At 44.0% G+C, this 19,344-nt stretch overlaps 1 protein-coding gene across 4 annotated transcripts in view; it reads right to left on the reverse strand.

Moving 5' to 3' along the window:
* The window catches only part of LOC106594929 (myelin-associated neurite-outgrowth inhibitor), a 68,823-nt gene that overhangs the window by 23,842 nt on the left and 25,637 nt on the right, over positions 1–19,344 (reverse strand). For all 4 annotated transcript variants that reach the window (XM_082956450.1, XM_082956448.1, XM_082956447.1 and 1 more), the window contains one exon: positions 16,060–16,151. In XM_082956450.1, coding sequence (XP_082812576.1) covers positions 16,060–16,129 — 70 coding nt within the window. In that variant the 5' untranslated portion in view covers positions 16,130–16,151. The remainder of the gene's footprint in view (positions 1–16,059; positions 16,152–19,344) is intronic.

Here is a 19,344-nt window from a genome sequence, read left to right on the forward strand (position 1 = left end):
ACTACAGCATGTTGAACAGTGTCTGTAATACACCAGGATACTGCAGCATGTTGAACAGTGTCTGTAATACACCAGGATACTACAGCATGTTGAACAGTGTCTTTAATACACCAGGATACTACAGCATGTTGAACAGTGTCTAATACACCAGGATACTACAGCATGTTGAACAGTGTCTAATACACCAGGATACTACAGCATGTTGAACAGTGTCTTTAATACACCAGGATACTGCAGCATGTTGAACAGTGTCTTTAATACACCAGGATACTACAGCATGTTGAACAGTGTCTGTTCTGTTATCACACCAGGATACTACAGCATGTTGAACAGTGTCTTTAATACACCAGGATACTGCAGCATGTTGAACAGTGTCTGTAATACACCAGGATACTACAGCATGTTGAACAGTGTCTTTAATACACCAGGATACTACAGCATGTTGAACAGTGTCTGTAATACACCAGGATACTACAGCATGTTGAACAGTGTCTGTTCTGTTATCACACCAGGATACTACAGCATGTTGAACAGTGTCTTTAATACACCAGGATACTACAGCATGTTGAACAGTGTCTTTAATACACCAGGATACTACAGCATGTTGAACAGTGTCTGTTCTGTTATCACACCAGGATACTGCAGCATGTTGAACAGTGTCTTTAATACACCAGGATACTACAGCATGTTGAACAGTGTCTGTTCTGTTATCACACCAGGATACTACAGCATGTTGAACAGTGTCTTTAATACACCAGGATACTACAGCATGTTGAACAGTATCTTTAATACACCAGGATACTACAGCATGTTGAACAGTGTCTGTAATACACCAGGATACTACAGCATGTTGAACAGTGTCTGTAATACACCAGGATACTGCAGCATGTTGAACAGTGTCTTTAATACACCAGGATACTACAGCATGTTGAACAGTGTCTGTAATACACCAGGATACTACAGCATGTTGAACAGTGTCTGTTCTGTTATCACACCAGGATACTACAGCATGTTGAACAGTGTCTGTAATACACCAGGATACTACAGCATGTTGAACAGTGTCTTTAATACACCAGGATACTACAGCATGTTGAACAGTGGTTCTGGCTATTAATCTGTCTTCATTGAGAGGTGTTTCACACAACCAGACAACTGGAACCAGACTGTGTTTGTGTGTAAGTGTGTAAGTGTGTGTGTAAGTGTGTGTGTAAGTGTGTGTGTAAGTGTAATGAAACAGACGGCTAATCGGCTCACCAATTAGCAGACATTACAACCTCCAGTATAACCACTAACGAGACAAGGAATTGTTTATGCATTTTCTGTGATTACACTGTGTGGGAGGAAGGTGAGAAATGAGAGAGGGAGGGAATGAGGAAGAGAGAGCGAGATGGAGGAAGAGAGAGATGGAGAGAGAGATGGATGGAGAGAGAAGGTTGGATGGAGAAAGCGAGAGATGAGGAGAGGGATGGATGAGAGAGAAAGGGATGGATGAGAGAGAGAGGGAGAGGGATGGATGAGAGAGGGATGGAGAGAGAGAGGGATGGAGAGAGAGGAATGATAGATAGAGAGAGAGAGAAGAAGCATGACACACAGGCAGCATCCATGTTGCTGTGTGTGTGTGGTATGTGGAGGTGACAGCTGTGTGGTTGGGGACAGTCATACATTCTGATAGATATCACACTCAGTCCCATCACACTGTGACATACAGGCCTGTCATAACCCTGTTATAGTGAATGGTAGCATCACACTGACATACAGGCCTGTCATAACCCTGTTATAGTGAATGGTAGCATCACACTGACATACAGGCCTGTAATAACCCTGTTATAGTGAATGGTAGCATCACACTGACATACAGGCCTGTAATAACCCTGTTATAGTGAATGGTAGCATCACACTGACATACAGGCCTGTAATAACCCTGTTATAGTGAATGGTAGCATCACACTGTGACATACAGGCCTGTAATAACCCTGTTATAGTGAATGGTAGCATCACACTGACATACAGGCCTGTAATAACCCTGTTATAGTGAATGGTAGCATCACACTGACATACAGGCCTGTAATAACCCTGTTATAGTGAATGGTAGCATCACACTGACATACAGGCCTGTCATAACCCTGTTATAGTGAATGGTAGCATCACACGTGACATACAGGCCTGTCATAACCCTGTTATAGTGAATGGTAGCATCACACTGTGACATACAGGCCTGTCATAACCCTGTTATAGTGAATGGTAGCATCACACTGACATACAGGCCTGTAATAACCCTGTTATAGTGAATGGTAGCATCACACTGACATACAGGCCTGTAATAACCCTGTTATAGTGAATGGTAGCATCACACTGACATACAGGCCTGTAATAACCCTGTTATAGTGAATGGTAGCATCACACTGACATACAGGCCTGTTATAACCCTGTTATAGTGAATGGTAGCATCACACTGACATACAGGCCGGTCATAACCCTGTTATAGTGAATGGTAGCATCACACTGACATACAGGCCTGTAAGAACCCTGTTATAGTGAATGGTAGCATCACACTGACATACAGGCCTGTTATAACCCTGTTATAGTGAATGGTAGCATACACTGACATACAGGCCTGTTATAACCCTGTTATAGTGAATGGTAGCATCACACTGACATACAGGCCTGTCATAACCCTGTTATAGTGAATGGTAGCATCACACTGACATACAGGCCTGTCATAACCCTGTTATAGTGAATGGTAGCATCACACTGACATACAGGCCTGTCATAACCCTGTTATAGTGAATGGTAGCATCACATTGTGACATACAGGCCTGTAATAACCCTGTTATAGTGAATGGTAGCATCACACTGACATACAGGCCGGTCATAACCCTGTTATAGTGAATGGTAGCATCACACTGACATACAGGCCGGTCATAACCCTGTTATAGTGAATGGTAGCAGCATACTGACATACAGGCCTGTCATAACCCTGTTAAGGTAAATGGTAGCATCACACTGACATACAGGCCTGTCATAACCCTGTTATTGTAAATGGTAGCATCACACTGACATACAGGTCTGTCATAACCCTGTTATAGTGAATGGTAGCATCACACAGACATACAGGCCTGTAATAACCCTGTTATAGTGAATGGTAGCGTCACACTGACATACAGGCCTGTCATAACCCTGTTATAGTGAATGGTAGCATCACACTGACATACAGGCCTGTCATAACCCTGTTATAGTGAATGGTAGCATCACACTGACATACAGGCCTGTCATAACCCTGTTATAGTGAATGGTAGCATCACACTGTGACATACAGGCCTGTCATAACCCTGTTATAGTGAATGGTAGCATCACACTGACATACAGGCCTGTCATAACCCTGTTATAGTGAATGGTAGCATCACACTGACATACAGGCCTGTCATAACCCTGTTATAGTGAATGGTAGCATCACACTGTGACATACAGGCCTGTCATAACCCTGTTATAGTGAATGGTAGCATCACACTAACATACAGGCCTGTCATAACCCTGTTATAGTGAATGGTAGCATCACACTGTGACATACAGGCCTGTCATAACCCTGTTATAGTGAATGGTAGCATCACACTGACATACAGGCCTGTAATAATGAATGACTGTCATACCATCTCCAAAGGCAGTCTGTGAACCATCAAATGGTTGTACAGGGGACTGATAGATCTGAACAGGCCACTTCCTGAACGTCTGCTGTCGGCGTAGGGATTGGGGGGCGTAAACGTTTAAATGTTCAAACTCTTAAACAAAATTGGGATCCTTAACGTTGAGAAAGGTCCTGAAGGAAAATGTTTTTTTCTCTTTTTTCTTCTTCAAATGAAAATCCCAGTGCAGCTGGCTCACCTGCTCTTTCTCCTCGCTAATGATGCCAGTGTGTTCAGTCTTCGGTCTGTTGCATGTAGAATATCCTAGCCTATTCATTGATGACATGCTCTGCTTTACTGAAGTCGCGAGACATTACAAGCCAAGACATTGTGAAATACAGCATCCCATTGCGAGATACAGCTTTTGATTGCAGATAGTCAGAACCGTGCATTAGGCCTGCCTGCCTGATGGCTGAACCTACCTATACTGCGCCCCTCCCCTCTCTCTCCGTCCCTCGCTAGCTCGCTATCAAAGATGCAAGTGTTTGCGTTCTCGGAAATACGGAAACTTATCAGTCTCCTCCGTTTCAAAAATTCTGAATCTTAAGGAGTTGATTCCTACCGGAAGATGTGTTTTGGCTGACCCCATTTAATCGACTGGTCAATTGTTTGATCGATAGGCTGTTGGTCGACCAAGGTTTGGAGTATATATAAATATAATGCTGTACAAGACACCTGTCTGATTCACGCCTGTCTGACTGGACTGATCCATTGTGGAGGCCGTGGGGATGGCACAGTCCATCACTCTATGACATGTGATACTGAAATTGGATATGGTTATATTATGTAAGACCAATGGTGCAACACTAATAAAAATTATATTATTTTAACAAATGTGCTTTCTCCCGCGTTAGATAGAGGTTTCAGAAACACTTCAGTGCGCTGTTTACTTGGTGCCTTTTCCTAGACCATGTTGCTTGTGCATAATATCAAAGTTAACCAGCATATTGGTGTAGAGAACAATGTGGCGGAGGCAACAGCAGAATGAGGAGATGAGAAAACAGCACTTGCCTTAACTGTCTAAGAAAAGTGAGGAGAGAGGAAACCAACTTAATAAGGTCTATAAACAATAGCATTTCTGTTAAATACGCCTGGCTTAGTAAATCATCCATATCTACAGAAATAACACAGATCCTGCTTCTGTTTCAGTGTTTAACTGCCTACTGATTCCATGATGACATGTCAAGAAAAAAATTCCACAAATGTGTCCGTTTTTAATCTTTGCTTTGCTGTAATAAAGGTTTGACACTTTTTTTAGGGGTAGAACGGCCTCTGGTATTACGTAGATTTTTTTGTCAGAAAAATAATATTTATAATAATAATAATAATTATAATGTTCCATTTTCTTGATCTTCTTATTGTTCTTATTACTATCATCATTATAATAATAAGTAATGTCATTATCATTAGTAGACTTAGTTAGAGGACGACCGATTAATCGGAATGGCCGATTAATTAGGGCCGATTTCAAGTTTGCATAACAAATCGGTAATCGGTATTTTTGGCCACCGATTTGCCGATTTATTTTTTATATTTTTTTATAAATATTTTTTAACCAGGCAAGTCAGTTAAGAACACATTCTTATTTTCAATGACGGCCTAGAAACTGCCTTGTTCAGGGGCAGAACGACAGATTTTTACCATGTCAGCTTGGGGATTCAATCTTGCAACCTTAAGGTTAACCTCTCTAGGGTAGGGGGCAGTATTTGCACGGCCGGATAAAAAACGTACCTGATTTAATCTGGTTATTACTACTGCCCAGAAACTAGAATATGCATATAATTATTGGCTTTGGATAGAAAACACCCTGAAGTTTCTAAAACTGTTTGAATGGTGTCTGTGAGTATAACAGAACTCATATGGCAGGCAAAAACCTGAGAAGATTCCTTACAGGAAGTGGCCTGTCTGACCATTTCTTGGGCTTCTACACACTCTTTATTGAAAACTGAGGATCTCTGCTGTAACGTGACACTTCCTACGGCTCCCATAGGCTCTCAGAAGGCATCAAAAAGCTGAATGATGTCTTTACAGCCCATGGCTGAAAAACATTAGCGCATTTGGTAAGTGGTCGATCAGAGGACAATGAGACTGAGGCACGTGCACGAGGCGACACCATGTTTTTATTTTCTCTGTCTTTGAACGTAAACAGGGTTTCCCGGTCGGAATATTATCGCTTTTTTTACGAGAAAAATTGCATAAAAATTGATTTTAAACAGCGGTTGACATGCTTCGAAGTACGGTAATTGAACGCACGAACAAAACAGAGGATATTTGAACATAACTATGGATTATTTTGAACCAAACCAACATTTGTTATTGAAGTAGAAGTCCTGGAAGTGCATTCTGACGAAGAACAGCAAAGGTAATCAAATTTTTCTTATAGTAAATCTGACTTTGGTGAGGGCTAAACTTGGTGGGTGTCTAAATAGCTAGCCCGTGATGGCTGGGCTATCTACTCAGAATATTGCAAAATGTGCTTTCACCGAAAAGCTATTTTAAAATCGGACATAGCGATTGCATAAAGGAGTTCTGTATCTATAATTCTTAAAATAATTATGTTTTTTGTGAACATTTATCGTGAGTAATTTAGTAAATTCACCGGAAGTTTGCGGGGGGTATGCTAGTTCTGAACGTCACATGCTAATGTAAAAAGCTGGTTTTTGATATAAATATGAACTTGATTGAACAAAACATGCATGTATTGTATAACATAATGTCCTAGGATTGTCATCTGATGAAGATCATCAAAGGTTAGTGCTGCATTTAGCTGTGGTTTGGGTTTATGTGACATTATATGCTAGCTTGAAAAATGGGTGTCTGATTATTTCTGGCTGGGTACTCTGCTGACATAATCTAATGTTTTGCTTTCGTTGTAATGCCTTTTTGAAATCGGACAGTGTGGTTAGATTAACGAGAGTCTTGTCTTTAAAATGGTGTAAAATAGTCATATGTTTGAGAAATTAAAGTAATAGCATTTCTAAGGTATTTGAATAACGCGCCACGGGATTCCACTGGCTGTTGAGTAGGTGGGACGATTTCGTCCCACCTACCCTAGAGAGGTTAACTAGTCCAACGCTCTAACCACCTGCTTTACATTGCACTCCACGAGGAGCCTGCCTGTTACGCGAATGCAGTAAGAAGCCACGGTAAGTTGCTAGCTAGCATTAAACTTATCTTATAAAAAAAAAATCAATCAATCATAATCACTAGTTAACTACACATGGTTGATGATATTACTAGTTTATCTAGCCTGTCCTGCGTTGCATATAATCGATGCGGTGCGCATTTGCGAAAAAGGACTCTCGTTGCTCCAACTTGTACCTAACCATAAACATCAATGTCTTTCTTAAAATCAATACACAAGTATATATTTTTAAACCTGCATATTTAGTTAATATTGCCTGCTAACATGAATTTCTTTTAACTTGGGAAAATGTGTCACCTCTGCAACAGAGTCAGGGTATATGCAGCAGTTTGGACCGCCTGGCTCGTTGCGAACTGATTTGCCAGAATTTTACGGAATTATGACATAACATTGAAGGTTGTTCAATGTAACAGGAATATTTAGATTTAGGGATGCCACCCGTTAGATAAAATACGGAACAGTTCCGTAAAGAATAAACGTGATAGTTTCCGGATTCGACCATATTAACCTGTTGGGGATAGGGGGCAGTATTGACACGGCTGGATAAAAACGTACCCGATTTAATCTGGTTACTACTCCTGCCCAGTAACTAGAATATGCATATAATTATTGGCTTTGGATAGAAAACACCCTAAAGTTTCTAAAACTGTTTGAATGGTGTCTGTGAGTATAACAGAACTCATATGGCAGGCAAAAACCTGAGAAGATTTCATGCAGGAAGTGGCCTGTCTGACAAGGTGTCGTTCTTCTTGTCTCTGTTTATTGAAGAGTGAGGATCTTAGCTGTCCCGTGACACTTCCTACGGCTGCCATAGGGTCTCAGAAGGCGGCAAAAAGTTGAATCGTGGCTTTGCAGGCTCTGGCTGAAACAAAGTAGCGCGTTTGGGTAGTGGCTGGTTACAGTACTGTGAGACTCAGGCTCGTGCCCGCGTCGACCGAAAGCTTTGTTTACTTTCCTCTGTTTAGCTAAATGGACATTCCCGGTCGGAATATTATCGCTTTTTTACGAGAAAAATGGCATAAAAATGGATTTTAAACAGCGGTTGACATGCTTCGAAGTACGGTAATGGAATATTTAGATTTTTTTTGTCACGAATTGCGCCATGCGCACGACCCTTATTTACCCTTTCAGATAGTGTCTTGAACGCACGAACAAAACGCCGCTATTTGGATATAACGATGGATTATTTTGGACCAAACCAACATTTGTTATTGAAGTAGCAGTCCTGGGAGTGCATTCTGACGAAGAACAGGAAAGGTAAGACCATTTTTGTTATAGTAAATGGGATTTTGGTGAAGGCTAAACTTGCCGGGTGTCTAAATAGCTAGCCCTGTGATGCCGGGCTATCTACTCAGAATATTGCAAAATGTGCTTCATCTGAAAAGCTATTTTAAAATCGGACATATCGAGTGCATAGAGGAGTAATGTATCTATAATTCTTAAAATAATTGTTATGCTTTTTGTGAACGTTTATCGTGAGTAATTTAGTAAATTGTTAGTAAATTCACCGGAAGTTTGCGGGGGGTATGCTTTTTCTGAACGTCACATGCTAATGTAAAAAGCTGTTTTTTGATATAAATATGAACTTGATTGAACAAAAAATGCATGTTTTGTATAACATAATGTCCTAGGTGTGTCATCTGATGAAGATCATCAAAGGTTAGTGCTGCATTTAGCTGTCTTCTGGGTTTTTGTGACATTATATGCTAGCTTGAAAAATGGGTGTCTGATTATTTCTGGCTGTGTACTCTGCTGACATAATCTAATGTTTTGCTTTCGTTGTAAAGCCTTTTTGAAATCGGACAGTGTGGTTAGATTAACGAGAGTCTTGTCTTTAAATAGCTGTAAAATAGTCATATGTTTGAGAAATTGAAGTAATAGCATTTCAAAGGTTTTGAAAATCGCGCCACAGGATTCAACTGGCTGTTACGTAGGTGGGACGAATTCGACCCGCCGGTCCCATAGAGGTTAATGACCTAAGGCTCGTATTTCTGTGTTATTATGTTATAATCAAGTCTATGATTTGATAGAGCAGTCTGACTGAGCGATGGTAGGCACCAGCAGGCTCGTAAGCATTCATTCAAAACAGCACTTTCGTTTTGCCAGCAGCTCTTCGCTGTGCTTCAAGCATTGCGCTGTTTATGACTTCAAGCCTGTCAACTCCCAAGATTAGAATGGTGTAACCGATGTGAAATGGCTAGCTAGTTAGCCGGGTGCGCGCTAATAGCGTTTCAAACGTCACTCGCTCTGAGACTTGGAATAGTTTTTTCCCTTGCTCTACATGGGTAATGCTGCTTTGAGGGTGGCTGTTGTCGATGTGTTCCTGGTTTGAGCCCAGGTAGATGCGAGGAGAGGGACGGAAACTATACTGTTACACTGGCAATACTAAAGTGCCTATTAGAATATCCAATAGTCAAAGGTATATGAAATACAAATCGTATAGAGAGAAATAGTCCTATAATTCCTATAATAACTACAACCTAAAACTTCTTACCTGGGAATATTGAAGACTCAGGTTAAAAGGAATCCCCAGCTTTCATATGTTCTCATGTTCTGAGCAAGGAACTTAAACGTTAGCTTTTTTACATGGCACATATTGCACTTTTACTTTCTTCTCCAGCACTTTGTTTTTGCATTATTTAAACCAAATTGAACATGTTTCATTATTTATTTGAGGCTAAATTGAGTTTATTGATGTATTTTACACTGCTCAAAAAAATAAAGGGAACACTTAAACAACACAATGTATCTCCAAGTCAATCACACTTCTGTGAAATCAAACTGTCCACTTAGGAAGCAACACTGATTGACAATAAATTTCACATGCTGTTGTGCAAATGGAATAGACAACAGGTGGAAATTATAGGCAATTAGCAAGACACCCCCAATAAAGGAGTGGTTCTGCAGGTGGTGACCACAGACCACTTCTCAGTTCCTATGCTTCCTGGCTGATGTTTTGGTCACTTTTGAATGCTGGCGGTGCTTTCACTCTAGTGGTAACATGAGACGGAGTCTACAACCCACACAGATAGCGCAGCTCATCCAGGATGGCACATCAATGCGAGCTGTGGCAAGAAGGTTTGCTGTGTCTGTCAGCGTAGTGTCCAGAGCATGGAGGCGCTACCAGGAGACAGGCCAGTACATCAGGAGACGTGGAGGAGGCCGTAGGAGGTCAACAACCCAGCAGCAGGACCGCTACCTCCGCCTTTGTGCAAGGAGGAGCAGGAGGAGCACTGCCAGAGCCCTGCAAAATGACTTCCAGCAGGCCACAAATGTGCATGTGTCTGCTCAAACGGTCAGAAACAGACTCCATGAGGGTGGTATGAGGGCCCGATGTCCACAGGTGGGGGTTGTGCTTACAGCCCAACGCCGTGCAGGACGTTTGGCATTTGCCAGAGAACACCAAGATTGGCAAATTCGCCACTGGCGCCCTGTGCTCTCCACAGATGAAAACAGGTTCACACTGAGCACATGTGACAGACGTGACAGAGTCTGGAGACGCCGTGGAGAACGTTCTGCTGCCTGCAACATCCTCCAGCATGACCGGTTTGGCAGTGGATCAGTCATGGTGAGGGGTGGCATTTCTTTGGGGGGCCGCACAGCCCTCCATGTGCTCGCCAGAGGTAGCCTGACTGCCATTAGGTACCGAGATGAGATCCTCAGACCCCTTGTGAGACCATATGCTGGTGCGGTTGGCCCTGGGTTCCTCCTAATGCAAGACAATGCTAGACATGTGGCGCATTGATGCTATGGACTGGCCCACCCGTTCCCCAGACCTGAATCCAATTGAGCACATCTGGGACATCATGTCTCGCTCCATCCACCAACGCCACGTTGCACCACAGACTGTTCAGGAGTTGGCGGATGCTTTAGTCCAGGTCTGGGAGGAGATCCCTCAGGAGACCATCCGCCACCTCATCAGGAGCATGCCCAGGCATTGTAGGGAGGTCATACAGGCACGTGGAGGCCACACACACTACTGAGCCTCATTTTGACTTGTTTTAAGGACATTACATCAAAGTTGGATCAGCCTGTAGTGTGGTTTTCCACTTTAATTTTGAGCGTGACTCATTTTACATTATAGTCATTTAGCAGACGCTCTTATCCAGAGCGACTTACAGTAGTGAATGCATACATTTAATTTCATACATTTTTTTTTTCCTACTCCAAATCCAGTCCTCCATGGGTTGATAAATTGGATTTCCATTGATTATTTTTGTGTGATTTTGTTGTCAGCACATTCAACTATGTAAAGAAAAAAGTATTTAATAAGATTATTTCATTCATTCAGATCTAGGATGTGTTATTTTAGTGTTCCCTTTATTTTTTTGAGCAGTGTATTAAGTTAAAATAAGTGTTCATTCAGTATTGTCGTAATTGTCATTATTACAAATAAATAAATAAATAAATAATAATTTAAAAAATATATATAAATCGGCCGATTAATCTGTACCGGCTTTTTTTGGTCCTCCAATAATCGCTATCAGCGTTGAAAAATCATAATCGGTCGACCTCTAGACTTAGTATAGCAGCCTCGTATAACCACCATGTCATTATCATTAGTAGACTTAGTATAGCAGCCTCGTATAACCACCATGTCATTATCATTAGTAGACTTAGTATAGCAGCCTCGTATAACCACCATGTCATTATCATTAGTAGACTTAGTATAGCAGCCTCGTATAACCACCATGTCATTATCATTAGTAGACTTAGTATAGCAGCCTCGTATAACCACCATGTCATTATCATTAGTAGACTTAGTATAGCAGCCTCGTATAACCACCATGTCATTATCATTAGTAGACTTAGCATACGAGTCATTCATTTTAGTTTTAAAATAAAATAAAGTGAGCCTTGAATAATTAGCTTAAACAACAAATAAACAGTTCAATTTCAGAAATATGACTGTTTTCAGTCTTAACAGATTTTTGGATTGACAGTTCTGGTCACTAAGTGATGGACTTCAGATGCAGGGCTCCGGGCAGCCGAGCGGAAATGGAGGAAAACTCGCCTCCCTGCGGACCTGGCATCCTTTCACTCCCTCCTCTCTACATTCTCCTCTTCTGTCTCTGCTGCTAAAGCCACTTTCTACCACTCTAAATTCCAAGCATCTGCCTCTAACCCTAGGAAGCTCTTTGCTACCTTCTCCTCCCTCCTGAATCCTCCTCCCCCTCCCCCCCCCCCCCCCCTCCTCCCTCTCTGCGGATGACTTCGTCAACCATTTTGAAAAGAAGGTTGACGATATCCGATCCTCGTTTGCTAAGTCAAACGACACCGCTGGTCCTGCTCACACTGCCCTACCCTGTGCTTTGACCTCTTTCTCCCCTCTCTCTCCAGATGAAATCTCGCGTCTTGTGATGGCCGGCCGCCCAACAACCTGCCCACTTGACCCTATCCCCTCCTCTCTTCTCCAGACCATTTCCGGAGACCTTCTCCCCTACCTCACCTTGCTCATCAACTCATCCTTGACCGCTGGCTACGTCCCTTCCGTCTTCAAGAGAGCGAGAGTTGCACCCCTTCTGAAAAAACCTACACTCGATCCCTCCGATGTCAACAACTACAGACCAGTATCCCTTCTTTCTTTTCTCTCCAAAACTCTTGAACGTGCCGTCCTTGGCCAGCTCTCCTGCTATTTCTCAGAATGACCTTCTTGATCCTAATCAGTCAGGTTTCAAGACTGGGCATTCAACTGAGACTGCTCTTCTCTGTGTCACGGAGGCTCTCCGCACTGCTAAAGCTAACTCTCTCTCCTCTGCTCTCATCCTTCTAGACCTATCTGCTGCCTTTGATACTGTGAACCATCAGATCCTCCTCTCCACCCTCTCCGAGTTGGGCATCTCCGGCGCGGCCCACGCTTGGATTGCGTCCTACCTGACAGGTCGCTCCTACCAGGTGGCGTGGCGAGAATCTGTCTCCGCACCATGCGCTCTCACCACTGGTGTCCCCCAGGGCTCTGTTCTAGGCCCTCTCCTATTCTCGCTATACACCAAGTCACTTGGCTCTGTCATATCCTCACATGGTCTCTCCTATCATTGCTATGCAGACGACACACAATTAATCTTCTCCTTTCCCCCTTCTGATAACCAGGCGGCGAATCGCATCTCTGCATGTCTGTCAGACATATCAGTGTGGATGACGGATCACCACCTCAAGCTGAACCTCGGCAAGACGGAGCTGCTCTTCCTCCCGGGGAAGGACTGCCCGTTCCATGATCTCGCCATCACGGTTGACAACTCCCTTGTGTCCTCCTCCCAGAGTGCTAAGAACCTTGGCGTGATCCTGGACAACACCCTGTCGTTCTCCACTAACATCAAGGCGGTGACCCGATCCTGTAGGTTCATGCTCTACAACAGTCGCAGAGTACGACCCTGCCTCACACAGGAAGCAGAGCAGGTCCTAATCCAGGCACTTGTCATCTCCCGTCTGGATTACTGCAACTCGCTGTTGGCTGGGCTCCCTGCCTGTGCCATTAAACCCCTACAACTCATCCAGAACGCCGCAGCCCGTCTGGTGTTCAACCTTCCCAAGTTCTCTCACGTCACCCCGCTCCTCCGCTCTCTCCACTGGCTTCCAGTTGAAGCTCGCATCCGCTACAAGACCATGGTGATTGCCTACGGAGCTGTGAAGGGAACGGCACCTCCATACCTTCAGGCTCTGATCAGGCCCTACACCCAAACAAGGGCACTGCGTTCATCCACCTCTGGCCTGCTGGCCCCCCTACCTCTGAGGAAGCACAGTTCCCGCTCAGCCAAGTCAAAACTGTTCGCTGCTCTGGCACCCCAATGGTGGAACAAGCTCCCTCACGATGCCAGGACAGCGGAGTCAATCACCACCTTCCGGAGACACCTGAAACCCCACCTCTTTAAGGAATACCTAGGATAGGATAAAGTAATCCTTCTAACCCCCCCCCCTTAACCTGTTAGGGCTAGGGGGCAGCATTTGCACGTCTGGATAAAAAAAATGTACCCGATTTAATCTGGTTACTAATCCTACCCAGTAACTAGAATATGCAAATACTTATTATATATGGATAGAAAACACTCTAAAGTTTCTAAAACTGTTTGAATGGTGTCTGTGAGTATAACAGAACTCATTTGGCAGGCAAAACCCTGAGACATTTTCTGACAGGAAGTGGATACCTGATGTGTTGTATTACCTTTAAACCTATCCCATTGAAAAACACAGGGGCTGAGGAATATTTTGGCACTTCCTATTGCTTCCACTAGATGTCACCAGCCTTTACAAAGTGTTTTGAGTCTTCTGGAGGGAGATCTGACCGAACAAGAGCCATGGAACGATGATGGCCCATTAGACACCTGGCGCGCGAGTTCATGTTGGGTACCCTCGTTCCAATACGTTATAAAAGAGTATGCATTCGTCCACCTTGAATATTATTCATGTTCTGGTTAAAAAAGGCCCTAATGATTTATGCTATACAACGTTTGACATGTTTGAACGAACGTAAATATATTTTTTCCCCTCGTTCATGACGAGAAGTCCGGCTGGCTTAGATCATGTGCTAACAAGACGGAGATTTTTGGACATAAATGATGAGCTTTTTTGAACAAAACTACATTCGTTATGGACCTGTGATACCTGGAAGTGACATCTGATGAAGAGAATCAAAGGTAATGGATTATTTACATAGTATTTTCGATTTTAGATCTCCCCAACATGACGTCTAGTCTGTATCGCAACGCGTATTTTTCTGGGCGCAGTGCTCAGATTATTGCAAAGTGTGATTTCCCAGTAAGGTTATTTTTAAATCTGGCAAGTTGATTGCGTTCAAGAGATGTAAATCTATAATTCTTTAAATGACAATATAATATTTTACCAATGTTTTCTAATTTTAATTATTTAATTTGTGACGCTGACTTGACTGCCGGTTATTGGAGGGAAACGATTTCCTCAACATCAATGCCATAGTAAAACGCTGTTTTTGGATATAAATATGAACTTGATAGAACTAAAAATGCATGCATTGTCTAACATAATGTCCTAGGAGTGTCATCTGATGGAGATTGTAAAAGGTTAGTGCATCATTTTAGCTGGTTTTATGGTTTTGGTGACCCTGTCTTTGACTTGACAAAACATTACACACAACTCTTGTAAATGTACTGTCCTAACATACTCTAAATTTATGCTTTCGCCGTAAAACCTTTTTGAAATCGTAAAACGTGGTTAGATTAAGGAGATGTTTATCTTTCAAAGGGTGTAAAATAGTTGTATGTTTGAAAAATATGAATTTTGACATTTATTTGGATTCAAATTTGCCGCTCTTGAAATGCACCTGCTGTTGATGGAGTGCACCACGGGTGGCACGCTAGCGTCCCACCTAGCCCATAGAGGTTAAAAGATTTAGATTCACTATTGTAAAGTGGTTGTTCCACTGGATATCATAAGGTGAATGCACCAATTTGTAAGTCGCTCTGGATAAGAGCGTCTGCTAAATGACTTAAATGTAAATGTAATGTAGATGCGCCGTTCCTTTACAGACAAGTAAAATGCCCGTTCAGTGGCTCTTCGAAATGATCTCCAGAGAAGAGAAGGTTTTGTGTAGGCATTTAAATTTCGTGGTATTGAATTGGTAGTTACAGTCTTGTCTCATCGTTGAGAGGCGAAGGTCGAGTGCCAACCAAACCGCACTGCTTCATGACACAATGCCCACTTAACCCGGAAGCCAGACGCACCAATGTGTCGGAGGAAACACCGTACACCTGGTGACTGTGTCAGCGTGCACTGCGCCCGACCCGCCACAGGAGTCGCTAGTGCGCAATGGGACAAGGACATCCCTGCCGGCCAAACCCTCCACTAACCCGGACGATGCTGGGCCAATTGTGCGCCGCCCCATGGGTCTCCCGGTCGCGGCCGGCTGCAACAGAGCCTGGACTCTAACCAGGATCTCTAGTGGCTCAGATAGCACTGTGATGCAGTGCCTTAGACCACTGTGCCACTCGGGAGGCCCTACACATTCCTAATAGGACCATTATTCTGCATTGTGAATTGATGAGGAATTTTATGATTTTCTCTTATAATTTTAATGGGAAAAGGATAGAAAATGGCAATTTAAACGTTAAGCAAATTTCCTAGTAAGGATCAAGCAGGACACATCTTAGACCAGATAGATCTGTTTACTTCTGTCATTTCTGTCTACCGTTAGCTAGCTCAATCACTTCAGTTTGATTAGAGGGTGTTGATTGGTGGGTGGGAGCAAGGTAATGTGTGTCTCACCTGTGTAGGCCATGTTCTTGGGGTTACCGTAGGGAGCTCCAGGCTGAACAGGACTGTAGACAGGATTCATACTGCTGGATAATCTGTTCTTACTGAGGGGGAGAAAGTGAAGGGGAGAGAGAGAGAGAGAGAGAGAGAGAGAGAGAGAGAGAGAGAGAGAGAGAGAGAGACGGGGGATAAGGGGAGAGAGAGAGAGAGAGAGAGAGAGAGAGAGAGAGAGAGAGAGAGAGAGCGCGAGACACGGGGGATGGGGGAGAGAGCGAGAGAGAGAGAGAGAGAGACGGGGGATGGGGGAGAGAGAGAGAGAGAGAGACGGGGATATAGGGAGAGAGAGAGAGAGAGAGACGGGGATATAGGGAGAGAGACAGACGGGGATATAGGGAGAGAGAGAGAGAGAGAGACGGGGATATAGGGAGAGAGAGACGGGGATAGGGGGAGAGAAAGAGAGATGGGGGAAAAGAGAAGAGACGGGATAGGGAGAGAGAGAGACAGGGGAAAAGGGAAGAGACAGGGGACAGGGGCAGAGAGAGAGAGACAGGGGACAGGGGCAGAGAGAGAGAGACGGGGGACAGGGGCAGAGAGAGAGACCGGGGACAGGGGCAGAGAGAGAGAGAGACCGGGGACAGGGGCAGAGAGAGAGAGACAGGGGACAGGGGCAGAGAGAGAGAGACAGGGGACAGGGGCAGAGAGAGAGACACAGGGGACAGGGGCAGAGAGAGAGAGACCGGGGACAGGGGCAGAGAGAGAGAGACCGGGGACAGGGGCAGAGAGAGAGAGACCGGGGACAGGGGCAGAGAGAGAGAGACCGGGGACAGGGGCAGAGAGAGAGAGACCGGGGACAGGGGCAGAGAGAGAGAGACAGGGGACAGGGGCAGAGAGAGAGAGACGGGGGACAGGGGCAGAGAGAGAGAGACAGGGGACAGGGGCAGAGAGAGAGAGACGGGGGACAGGGGCAGAGAGAGAGAGACCGGGGACAGGGGCAGAGAGAGAGACCGGGGACAGGGGCAGAGAGAGAGAGACCGGGGACAGGGGCAGAGAGAGAGACGGGGAGAAGGGGGGGAACATGTTAGAGCACATAGCAGGACAAGCGGGGTCTCTTTAATAGTTACTCAGTCAAAAACAACAGGACCAGCGGGGTCTCTTTAATAGTTACTCAGTCAAAAGCAACAGGACCAGCGGGGTCTCTTTAATAGTTACTCAGTCAAAAGCAACAGGACCAGCGGGGTCTCTTTAATAGTTACTCAGTCAAAAGCAACAGGACCAGCGGGGTCTCTTTAATAGTTACTCAGTCAAAAGCAACAGGACCAGCGGGGTCTCTTTAATAGTTACTCAGTCAAAAACAACAGGACCAGCGGGGTCTCTTTAATAGTTACTCAGTCAAAAACAACAGGACCAGCGGGGTCTCTTTAATAGTTACTCAGTCAAAAGCAACAGGACCAGCGGGGTCTCTTTAATAGTTACTCAGTCAAAAGCAACAGGACCAGCGGGGTCTCTTTAATAGTTACTCAGTCAAAAACAACAGGACCAGCGGGGTCTCTTTAATAGTTACTCAGTCAAAAACAACAGGACCAGCGGGGTCTCTTTAATAGTTACTCAGTCAAAAGCAACAGGACCAGCGGGGTCTCTTTAATAGTTACTCAGTCAAAAACAACAGGACCAGCGGGGTCTCTTTAATAGTTACTCAGTCAAAAACAACAGGACCAGCGGGGTCTCTTTAATAGTTACTCAGTCAAAAACAACAGGACCAGCGGGGTCTCTTTAATAGTTACTCAGTCAAAAACAACAGGACCAGCGGGGTCTCTTTAATAGTTACTCAGTCAAAAACAACAGGACCAGCGGGGTCTCTTTAATAGTTACTCAGTCAAAAACAACAGGACCAGCGGGGTCTCTTTAATAGTTACTCAGTCAAAAACAACAGGACCAGCGGGGTCTCTTTAATAGTTACTCAGTCAAAAACAACAGGACCAGCGGGGTCTCTTTAATAGTTACTCAGTCAAAAACAACAGGACCAGCGGGGTCTCTTTAATAGTTACTCAGTCAAAAACAACAGGACCAGCGGGGTCTCTTTAATAGTTACTCAGTCAAAAACAACAGGACCAGCGGGGTCTCTTTAATAGTTACTCAGTCAAAAACAACAGGACCAGCGGGGTCTCTTTAATAGTTACTCAGTCAAAAACAACAGGACCAGCGGGGTCTCTTTAATAGTTACTCAGTCAAAAGCAACAGGACCAGCGGGGTCTCTTTAATAGTTACTCAGTCAAAAACAACAGGACCAGCGGGGTCTCTTTAATAGTTACTCAGTCAAAAACAACAGGACCAGCGGGGTCTCTTTAATAGTTACTCAGTCAAAAGCAACAGGACCAGCGGGGTCTCTTTAATAGTTACTCAGTCAAAAACAACAGGACCAGCGGGGTCTCTTTAATAGTTACTCAGTCAAAAACAACAGGACCAGCGGGGTCTCTTTAATAGTTACTCAGTCAAAAGCAACAGGACCAGCGGGGTCTCTTTAATAGTTACTCAGTCAAAAACAACAGGACCAGCGGGGTCTCTTTAATAGTTACTCAGTCAAAAGCAACAGGACCAGCGGGGTCTCTTTAATAGTTACTCAGTCAAAAGCAACAGGACCAGCGGGGTCTCTTTAATAGTTACTCAGTCAAAAGCAACAGGACAAGCGGGGTCTCTTTAATAGTTACTCAGTCAAAAACAACAGGACCAGCGGGGTCTCTTTAATAGTTACTCAGTCAAAAACAACAGGACCAGCGGGGTCTCTTTAATAGTTACTCAGTCAAAAACAACAGGACCAGCGGGGTCTCTTTAATAGTTACTCAGTCAAAAACAACAGGACCAGCAGGGTCTCTTTAATAGTTACTCAGTCAAAAACAACAGGACCAGCGGGGTCTCTTTAATAGTTACTCAGTCAAAAACAACAGGACCAGCGGGGTCTCTTTAATAGTTACTCAGTCAAAAACAACAGGACCAGCGGGGTCTCTTTAATAGTTACTCAGTCAAAAACAACAGGACCAGCGGGGTCTCTTTAATAGTTACTCAGTCAAAAGCAACAGGACCAGCGGGGTCTCTTTAATAGTTACTCAGTCAAAAACAACAGGACCAGCGGGGTCTCTTTAATAGTTACTCAGTCAAAAACAACAGGACCAGCGGGGTCTCTTTAATAGTTACTCAGTCAAAAACAACAGGACCAGCGGGGTCTCTTTAATAGTTACTCAGTCAAAAGCAACAGGACCAGCGGGGTCTCTTTCTCACACAATCTACATTCACAAAGAGGAG

This window comes from Salmo salar, chromosome 09 (assembly GCF_965601325.2).
Source record: "Salmo salar chromosome 09, fSalSal1, whole genome shotgun sequence".
NCBI lineage: Eukaryota > Metazoa > Chordata > Actinopteri > Salmoniformes > Salmonidae > Salmo > Salmo salar.